We start from the raw sequence: 10,859 nt of genomic DNA, 5'->3' as shown, positions 1-10,859 counted from the left end.
TGTACCAAAAACCACAATGTCCAATTGTATCGTTAGGATTGGAATTCTAGAAACCATGAAGTCCAGCTTTTATTGTGTTTTAGTTCAAACAAAAGTCACTAGAAGAATGGGTTAAAGCTAGTAATTTCCATCCAATGGATTATTATGTAACAAAAAAGCAAAAACAAAATGTACAGAAGACTGGCCCCTAAATTTAGACCTATACCCTTCTTGGGTTGCTTATATATTTCATACTCCATTCATTCATTTCTTAACCCAAGCAAATAATTTGTAATCACTTTAGCTTCAATTTAAAAACATACATCTTGAGCAATGGCCCCCTCAATCAGTTATGCAGTGTTCATTGCTTCCTTGCTCTTATGTCTTTCGTCATCTTCAGCACCATTTGCAAATGCAAGAGCGTCTAAATTAGTTAGGAGTGTTTGCAAGCAAACCCAAGAACAATTCGGCTACAACTATAGGCAGTGCATAAAATCTCTTTGGAAAAATATTCCAATTAGATCGGCAACTAATCTCAAAGATCTTGATATTGCCGTTCTTAAATTAGCAGTAGCAAATGCAGCACAAACCAAAGCTACATTTGAAAAAGCTTTCAACGCCACCAACAAGAATGCTAATGGCACGACAGCTATAAAGCAGTGTGTAGATTCGTATGATTTTGCGTTAGGAGCATTCGTTTTCGCAGTGCGAGGGGTCAATGACGGTGACAAATCGGTCACCGAAATCCTTGCACAGGCCCAAAATGACCTTGTTCGTTGCCAAAGAGCATTGGCCTCTGTTGAAGTTCCGCTTCCTATGCCAGTATCGACGACGAACTTTTGGGTCATGTTATATAGGGATGTTGCATTCCTTGTTACTTCCCAGTTATTCAATATCTAGAAAAAGATATGAAAATAATGTATTAAAATTTGAAAATACACACGTACCAAAGAAATGTATTTGTGATTACTATAAATAAAAAGGATAGAAATTTGAAGAAATGAAAAAAATTTGATATGAATGATGAATATCGACCGTTTACTATCATTGTTGTGTTACTCTTTAATTTGAATTTCTTATCGTGCATTCACTTTACTATGCATTGGCTTTAACGAAAATGAAATTATGGTTTATGTATTTTCATTAAAACTTGACATCACCGTATCAGTCCAAATATAGGCTCTAACTTATTTCATTCACCATTTGATTCATGCAACTTGTGTTTCTTTATTCAATAGGTGGGGAGATTTGAACTTGAAACCTTTTTAAGCATTTGGAAGAGAACAACTAATGTGCATCCAATTTTTTCTTCTATGCACCCATGTCTGTCTTATAGCCCACTTTGTTTTATGACCTTTCCTTAGACAATCCAAAATAATTCAATAGTCCTCTAAGACTGCCTCCTTTGACTAATGACATTCTTTTCAAGAATGCAAAATCCTCGATCATGGTCAGCATATGATTACGAAGAGCTTGCTCGAGTCACTCTGGAGGTAGCAGCAACGAATACAAAAGATAGGCATAGCTTTATAAACATTTAATCAAGAGGGATTCGAGGGAGCCTATTTAACAATATCAGTTTTGGTACAGCGCAGTGGTGGTTTTATTCTAGCGGCATACATGAGGACAAGGATAGGCCTGGGCCTCTACAGCATTTTCTTTATTTTGTATGCTTTAGCTTGTGTTTGTTGTTCTTTAATTTATGTTTGTGTGCTTTCCATTGAGCACGATGTAGTTATTATTGGATTTTGCATTAAATCAACATGCCAAAATTAAAAAGGATTATGATCTTGGACGCAAGATATTTGGATTTGTGTTTCCTAGTTTGTTTTGGGATTTGGTTTTAGTATAGGATTTGGTTTCCTATATTCTAGGGACTTTGTGTAAACCTAGGACATCTATTAGTATAAATAGATGGATATCGGATAGAGTTTTTTGTATGAGAGTTTTTTTTAGGCATAAGTTTGTATACTTGAGAATACTTTGTGTTTGTGAGTTATCTTGTATTTGTTGGTTATCAATAAAGCTTCCATTGTTAGAGAGGTACTCCTATATTGGAGGAACTCTGAAATCGTTGTGTTTTGTTTATTACTTGATTGGTTTTTGGTTTAGTTTTCAACAAGTGGTATCAACAGCTTAGGTTCTTACGTGGGTTATGACTATCAAGCAATGACGAAGACTGGTGATTCTACCAGTGCTGATGATGATGAAAAGTCTCGCAGTAGTGTAACCAAGATGACGGTTCAGAGTGCTAGGTTTGAAATTGAGAAATTTGATGGAACAAACAACTTTGCTATCTGGCAGTGTGAGGTTAGAGATGTCCTCTGATACAACAAGGTTTAGTTGTTGTGTTAGGAGATATGTTGTTTTCGATGAAAAAGGAAGAATGGGAAAGATTGAATGCTCATGCATGTTGTACAATTCGGTTATGCTTGGGAAAACAATAGAAGTATGGTGTGATGAACATAACTTCTGCGAAGGAATTGTGGGCTGCATTGGGGTCAAAATATATTAAAAAGAGTGTAGAGAATCGACTGCATCTCAAGAACAAGTTGTATAGGTTCCAGTACAAAGAGGGCACGAAGATGATTGGCCAACAAGCTTCTAGCTAAACTGGCAAATCTTGAAGAGATAATCAAAGATGAAGGCCTTGATCCTGATGAACTCCTTGCCTGAATCCTATGAGCCTTTTGTGATTACTTGGATTTATGGTAGGGAGACAATTAAGTATGATGAAATCTCAAGTGCTGTTATGAATCATGAGGTGAGACACCTTGACAGACAAGAAAGGAAAAACTCTAAAGCTTTGATGGTGAGAGGGAGATCAAAAGAAAAGAAAGGTTCATACAGGAAAAATAGTAAGTTTCGTACTAGAGGAATCTCAAAGAATAGGAAGTTCTTGGATAAAGATGAGTGTTTTTTGTCATAAAATGACACCTGAAAAAGGACTGCCCTAAAATCAAAGAAAAGACTAGAAAAAAGAAGGATGACTTAGAAGTAATGGTTGAAGTCGAGGATGAGGAATTTGTCTATGCCTTAACTGCATCGAGCACTGTGGATTATATGAAAAAGTGGGTGCTCGACATAGGTTGCAATCATCACATGACTTCTCAAAGGCATTGGTTTTCAAGCTTCAAAGTTATGAATGGAACTGTGTATATGGGCGATGATAACCCATGTACAACTCAAGGAATTGGAAGCATCAAGATCAAGCATCATGATGGTGTGATTTGAGAATTGCATGGTGTAAGGTACGTCCCAAATTTGAAGAAAAATTTGATCTCACTAGGCACTCTCGAGTCAGAAGGCTACAAGTTTAATTTACTCTGATAACAACGTGCTCAAAGTTTCTAAAGGAGCACTTGTCATAATGAAAGGGCCTCATAATGGCTTACTTTATATGCTACAAGGAAAGACTTTGGAAAATGGTGTGGTTGTGGTAGCTGATGAAGTGCAAAGTGATAAAAATGACTTGTCTGCATTATGGCACATGAGGTTGGGACATGTAGGAGAAAAAACATTGCAAGGATTGATCAAGCAAGGGTGTTTAAAATGAGCAAAAATTGGAAAGATAGAGTTCTGTGAGCACTACATTCTTGGCAAACAAACAAAGGTGAAATTTGGCTTTGCTGTTAATTAAACGAAAGGGATTTTGGACTATGTTCACTCTAATGTTTAAAGGCCTACAAAGAATGCTTCCTTAGGTGGAAAAAGATGGTTTATATCTTGTATTAATGACTACTCTCGTTGATCATGGATATATATGATGAAACAAAAGGACGAGGTTTTTGAAATCTTCCTGGAATGGAAGAATATGGTGGAGAACAAGACTAGAAAGAAGATTAAAACATTGAGAAGTGACAATGGAGAGGAAAATACCTCTGATCCTTTCTTCAAAGTGTGTAAAAAGGAATGGATTACTCGGCACTTCAGTGTTAGACATACTCCATAGCATAATGGGATTGTAAAGAAACTAAATCGGACCTTGCTTGAAAATGTTCGTTGCATGCTATCTCAAGCTAAGCTGCCAAAGAGATTTTGGGCAGAAGCTTTGTGCCATGCATGTCATGTGCTTAATCAACTACCATCAACAATATTGGAGGGTAGAATACTCATTGAAGTGTGGTCTGGAGAACCAGCTCAGAACTATGATAAGCTACGAGTGTTTGGATGCAATGCCTACTTTCATGTGAAGGAAAACAAACTAGATCCACGAGCCAATAAAGTTGTCTTTATGGGATTCAATTGTGTGTGAAAAGCTTCAAACTTTAGTGTACCAAGTTGAACAAGATTATAGTAAGTAAAGATGTGACATTCGATGAAAGTCACATGAAATTGAAGGAATATGTTCAGATGGTGGAGCTTGGGGAACAAGTAATTGTGAATTCACAGCCAAGTAAGGAAGTTGTGAAAGAAGAAAGACAAGGTGATCAACTTGAACATGAAGAGAGTGATCACGAAAAAGAAACATCATCAAAAGAACTAAGGATACAAGATGATTGCATAGGCAAAAGGAAGGGAAAAAGAGACATATCCCTACCTGCGAGATATAAAGATTGCATGGTTTGCATGGTATATGCATTGCCAGTAATTGAGGCTGAAATTCCCATTAATTTTGAAGAAGCAGTAAATAGTGAAGAAACGAGTAAATGGCATGATGCAATGGATGATGAAATGCTCTCCCTTCACAAGAATAAGACATGGGAATTGGTGGAGCTGCCTAGAGGAATGAAAGCAATTGGCTGCAAATGGGTTTATGCAAAGAAGGATGAAGTGGATGACAAGAGCTTCATAAGATTTAAAGGTAGGCTAATGGCTAAAGGATATGCTCAGAATGAGGGAATAGATTACAATGAGATTTTTTTCTCCTATGGTTAAGCACTCCTCCATTCAAATATTGCTTGCCCTAGTTGCACAATTCAACCTTGATTTGGTACAACTAGACGTGAAGACTACATTCCTTCATGGTAATTTAGATGAAGAGATTTATATGAGACAACCCGAGGGGTATCAAGTGAAGGGCAAAGAACGATTGGTTTGTAAGCTCAAAAAATCTCTTTATGGTTTGAAGCAGTCGCCTAGGCAGTGGTATTTAAGATTTGACAAGTTTACGAAGGGTCATGACTATACAAAAAGTCACTATGATCAATGTGTTAATCACAAGAAGTTGAAAGATGGTTCGTTCAAGTACTTGTTAATCTATATGGACAACATGGTCATAGCCTCAAGCAATATTTCAGAGATAGAAAAGTTGAAGGAGCAAATGAGAAGGGAGTTTGAAATGAAGGATCTCGATGAAGCCAAGAAAATATTGGGAATGGAGGTCACAAAGGATAGACAAAAAGGTTTGGTGTGTTTGTCTCAGAAGCAATATCTTGAGAAGTTGTTAAAAAAGTTTGGAGTAACAAAAGACACTAAGCTTGTAGGAACTCCATTAGGTGCTCACTTCAAGTTGAGCAGTTAGTAATGTCCCAAAACTGATGAAGAAAAGATGAAGATGGATGGTATTCTATATGCTAATTCGGTTGGAGGATTAATGTATGCTATGGTGTGTACTCGTCCTACTATAGCACACACAGCTAGAATTGTTAGTAGATTCATGAATAATCCTGGAAGAGAGCATTGGAATGCTGCTAAGTGGATACTAAGGTACTCACATGGAACGAAGGACAAAGGTATTTGTTTTGAAACATGTGATGAAGAAAATGATACGTTCTCAGTTGGATATGTGGACTTAGACTTTGCTGAAGACTTGGACAAGAGAAGATCAATGACTGGGTATGTGTTTAGTATGGCAAAGGATCTTCTATGTTGGAGATCAATATTACAACCAACAGTGGCACTATCAACCACAAAAGCAGAATACATGGCGATCGCTGAAGCTATCAAATATGCAATGTGGACTCTGGGGTTGTTAGGAGATTTAGGTGTAGAACAACACAAGTTGGATGTATATTGTGATAGTCAAAGTGCCATTTATTTGGCCGGATATCAAGTACATCATCCTAGGACTAAGCACATTGATGTACGATATCATTTTTGTGACAGAAGTGGTAGCTGAAGCGTCTAAAAAAGTTTGCTACGGAAGATAATCCAGCTAACATGTTGATAAAGGTGGTTAATATAGCTAAGTTCGAGCACAACTTGGATTTGGTGCAGTTGAAGCAAGTTTGATCTTACGATGTCGTGAAGCAATGGAAGTTGTTTGATGCCTCATTATGGATTTCACGCCAAGGTGGAGATTGTTGGATTTGGTATTAAATCAACATGCCTAAACTAAAAAGGATTAGGATATCTTGGACACAGGATATTTGGATTTGTGTTTCCTAGTTGGTTTGGGATTTGGTTTTACTATAGGATTTGTTTTCCTATATTCTAGGGACTTTGTGTAAACCTAGGACATCTATTAGTATAAATAGATGGATGTGGGATGGAGTTTTGTACGAGAGTTTTTTAGAGGCATAAGGTTGTATACTTGAGAATACTTTGTGTTTGTGAGTTCTTTTGTATTTGTTGGTAATCAATAAAGCTTCCATTGTTAGAGAGGTACTCCTATATTGGAGGAACTCTAAAATCGTTGTGTTTTATTTATTGCTTGATTGGTTTTTGGTTTAGTTTACAACAATTAAATCACCATTTTGCACGCATAGTGTTGTTTAAAAAGTTTATATTGAAAAAAAAATCACACATTTGCATTTTTGAGCCATGATCTATAATGCTTGTTCAACTTCGATGTAGTAATCGTTTCTTTTTAGCATAACTTTTGAACAAGTACAGTGCATATGGTATTATTATCTCAGTGTTAAATTATTATTTTCGTGATTTCGTTGCTCTCCTTTGATTCAAATTTCCATTCCATACACAAAAGTTCACCCTCAAATCTTCTCTCATTGATTGTATTATTTTTAATCTAATTTTTGTCACATGGCCTAGAGGATCCTCCTAACTTCGATTTTTGGCTCCACCACAGCTTCATTAAATAGCTAAATATGAAGACAAACTACTAGCATCCTGTGACGGCCAAATTTAACATCAAAATTGCGGGCGACGATGCGAGTAACAGTCAAACTGCGTTGAGGTCTAGAGAGGTTAAATTACAAGATATATGCACCAAAAACCACAATGTCCAATTGTATCGTTAGGATTGGAATTCTAGAAACCATGAAGTCCAGCTTTTGTTATGTTTTAGTTCAAACAAAAGTCACTAGAAGAATGGGTTAAAGCAAGTAATTTCCATCCAATGGTTTATTACGTAACAGAAAAACAAAAACAAAAGGTACCGAAGACTGGGCTCCTAAATTTAGACCAACACCCTTCTTGGGTTGCTTATATATATCATACTCCATTCATTCATTTCTTAACCCAAGCAAATAATTTGTAATCACGTTAACTTCAATTTAAAAACATACATCTTCAGCAATGGCCCCCTCAATCACTTATGCAGTGTTCATTGCTTCCATGCTCTTATGTCTCTCGTCGTCTCCAGCACCATTTGCAAATGCAAGAGCGTCTCAATTACGTTAGGAGTGTTTGCAAGCAAACCCAAGAACAATTCGGCTACAACTATAGGCAGTGCGTAAATCTCTTTGGAAAGATATTCCAATTAGATCGGCAACTAATCTCAAAGATCTTGATATAGCCGTTCTTAAATTAGCAGCAGAAAATGCAGCACAAACCAAAGCTACGTTTGAAAAAGCTTTCAACGCCACCGAAAAGAATGCTAATGGCACAACAGCTATAAAGCAGTGTGTAGATTCGTATGATTCTGCGTTAGGAGCATTCATTTTCGCAGTGCGAGGGGTCAATGACGATGATAAATCGGTCACCGAAATCCTCACAGAGGCCCAAGATGACCTTGTTCATTGCCAAAGAGCATTAGCCTCTGTTGAAGTTCCGCTTCTTATGCCAGTATCGACGACGAACTTTTGGATCATGTCATATAAGGATGTTGTATTCCTTGTTGCTTCCCAGTTATTCAATATCTAGAAAAAGATAAGAGAATAATGTATTAAATTTTCAAAATACAAGCGACCAAAGAAATGTATCTGTGATTACTATAAATAAAAAGGGTAAAGTACAAAAAACTACCTCAACTGAGGGTCAATTGACACTTTCATACCTCATCTTTTAAATTGACAATGTCATACCTCATCTTACAAATTTGTGTCAATGTTATACCTTCCGTTAGCTTGGCCGTTTATTTCTCAGTTAAATGCTGACGTGGTTTGATCCGGAACCCATTTTTATTAAAAAATTATTAAAAACAAAAAAAATCATTTAATATTATTTAAATATTAAAGTAATAATAAAAAAGTACATAAAAATGAAAAACAAACCTCTCCTTTCGTGCATCTCCCCTCTCTCTCTTCCCCATCATCTTCCTGCAACCCAGAAAAGAAGAAGGAGAAAGAAGAAGAAGAAGAAGAAGAAGAAGAAGAAGAAGAAGAAGAAGAAGAAGAAGAAGAAGAAGAGAAAAAAAAAAAAAAAAAAAAACCCAAACCAAACCAAACCCAATTCATCCCCCCTCCCCCCACCACAAACCCAACCCCCTGCAACCTAGAAAGGAAGAGGAAGAAGAAGGAAACAAAAAAAAAAAAAACAACGGGAAACCCAGTTCGTCCCCCCTGCAGAAGAAGAAGAAGAAGAAGAAGAGGGAAGCAGAAGAAGAGAGAAGAAATAAAATAAAAAAAAACAAACCCTCCCCCCACCCAACCCACAGAAGAAGAAGAAGAAAGAAAAAAACAACAACGGCAAACCCGTCCTCTCCACCCACCGGCAAACCCGTCCTCTCCACCCACCCAACCTGCAAAAGAAGAAGAAGAAGAAGAAGAAGAAGAGGGAAGCAGAACAAGAGAGAAGAAAAAAAAAAAACAACGGGAAACCCTTCACCCACCCACCCAACCTGCAGAAGAAGAAGAAGAAGAGAGAAGAAAAAAAAAAAAAAAAATACCCAGTTCGTCCGCCCCCCCTCGCACCCACCCTCTCCCCTCCACACCCATTCCCCCACCACCCCCCCCCCCCCCCCCGCCCCCGCTGCCCATTTTCTCCTCGCCCATGAGAATGGGTTTTTTTCTAGGTTTTTTTTTTTTTTTTTTTTTTTTTTTTGGGGTTGTAGGTAGTGGGTGCAGAGGGTGGGGTGCGAAGGTGGGGAGGTTGGGTGCGTGGGTGTGGGGAGAAGAGGGGGTGAGGAGCAAGGAAAACAAATTGGTTTTTTTTTTTTTTTTCTCTTCTGTTTTTCTGGGTTGCAGTTGCAGAAAGGGGAAGAAGATGAAGATGGGGAGAAGGGAGAGAGGGGGGAAGGGACGAATTGATGTTGGTTTTTTTTTAAATAACTTTTCTTTATTATTTTAATATTTTAATAATATTAAATGATTTTTTTTGTTTTCAATAATTTTTTATTAATTTTTTAATAAAAATGGGTCCCAGATCAAGCCACGTCAGCATTTAATTGACAAATAAATGGCCAAGCTAACGGAAGGTATAACATTGACACAAATTCGTAAGATGAGGTATGACATTGTCAATTTTAAAAGATGAGGTATGAAAGTGTCATTTGACCCATAGTTGAGGTAGTTTTTTGTACTTTACCCAAATAAAAATGATAGTAAGTTGAAGAAATGAAAAAAAAAATTGATATAAATAACGAATATCGACTGTTTACTGTCATTGTTGTGTTCGTCTTTAGATTGGATTTCTTACCATGCATTCACTTTACTATGCATTGGCTTTAACGAAGATGAAATTATGGTATACATATTTTCATTAAAACTTGAGATCTCCATATCAATCCAAATACAGGCTCTATCATGCAACTTGTGTTTCTTTATTCAATGAATGGGTAGATTTGAACTTGAAACCTTTTTAAGCATTTCGAAGTGAACAACTATTGCGCATCCAATTTTTTCTCCTATGGACCCATGTCTGTCTTATAGCCCACTTTGTTTTATGACCTTTCCTTAGACAATCCAAAATAATTCAATAGTCTTCTAAGACTGCCTCCTTTGACTAATGACATTCTTTTCAAGAACGCAAAATCCTCTATCATGGTCAGCATATGATTATGAAGAGCTTGCTCGAGTTGCTCTTGAGTTAGCAGCAATGAATACAAAAGCCAGGCACAACTTTATAAACATTTAATCAAGAGGGCTTCGAGGGAGCCTATTTAACAATATCAGTTTTGGTACCGCGCGGTGGTGGTTTTATTCTAGTGGCATAAATTAGGACAAGGAAAGGCCTGGGCCTCTCCATCATTTTCTTTATTTTGTATGCTTTAGCTTGTGTTTGTTATTCTTTAATTTCTGTTTGTGTGCTTTCCATTGAGCACGATGTAATTAAATCACCATTTTGCATGCATAGTGTTGTTTAAAAAGTTTATATTGAAAAAAAGAATCACATTTGCATTTTGGAGCCAAGATCTATAATGCTTGTTCAACTTCAATGTAGTAATCGTTTCATTTTAGCAGAAGTTTTGAACAAGTTCAGTGCTTATGGTATTATTATCTCAGTGTCAAGAGCGGAGCAAAGATTTTTTTCTTGGATGGGCTAACTAAAATTAGTACCATAAAATCATATGTTTATTTTTTTTTCCTTATATAAAATTATATAATAATCAATATGAAAACAACAATAGAATTTAAATAATTCTTGAAATCATAACCCTAACTAACAATTTTAAGGATCATATAAATAATTAACCTACTAAATAAATCAAGAATAAGTAAATAAAGCGATTAAGAATGTACCAAATCTTACATTCATTGGAAAATCATAAGGAAAAGTAAGGAATTGTGGATATAGGGATTTACTTGTGAACTATATGAAAATTCTTTTTCTTTTCTTGAATAAGAAGTACAGAGGCTAATCCGCATAGGGTAAATGGT

At 36.6% G+C, this 10,859-nt stretch overlaps 1 protein-coding gene and 1 pseudogene across 1 annotated transcript; both read left to right on the top strand.

Annotated features, from left to right (window-relative positions):
- Positions 1-312: 312 nt before the first annotated feature.
- On the top strand, positions 313-879 carry LOC137714828 (uncharacterized). The gene has a single exon (XM_068453959.2). It carries the CDS (start codon positions 313-315, stop codon positions 877-879), a length of 567 nt encoding a protein of 188 aa, XP_068310060.2.
- A 6,519-nt stretch (positions 880-7,398) lies between these two features.
- On the top strand, positions 7,399-7,965 carry LOC137714877 (uncharacterized; annotated as a pseudogene).
- The last annotated feature ends 2,894 nt before the right edge of the window (positions 7,966-10,859 follow it).

This window comes from Pyrus communis, chromosome 3 (assembly GCF_041283825.1).
Source record: "Pyrus communis isolate YQ-2024b chromosome 3, ASM4128382v1, whole genome shotgun sequence".
NCBI lineage: Eukaryota > Viridiplantae > Streptophyta > Magnoliopsida > Rosales > Rosaceae > Pyrus > Pyrus communis.
Note: the sequence above shows the minus strand (reverse complement) of the source record. Positions and strands in the feature narration are given on the sequence as shown.

What these genes read in the sequence shown, in the direction of transcription:
- LOC137714828 (XM_068453959.2), top strand. Translation starts at nt 313, where the DNA reads ATGGCCCCCTCAATCAGTTATGCAGTGTTCATTGCTTCCTTGCTCTTA.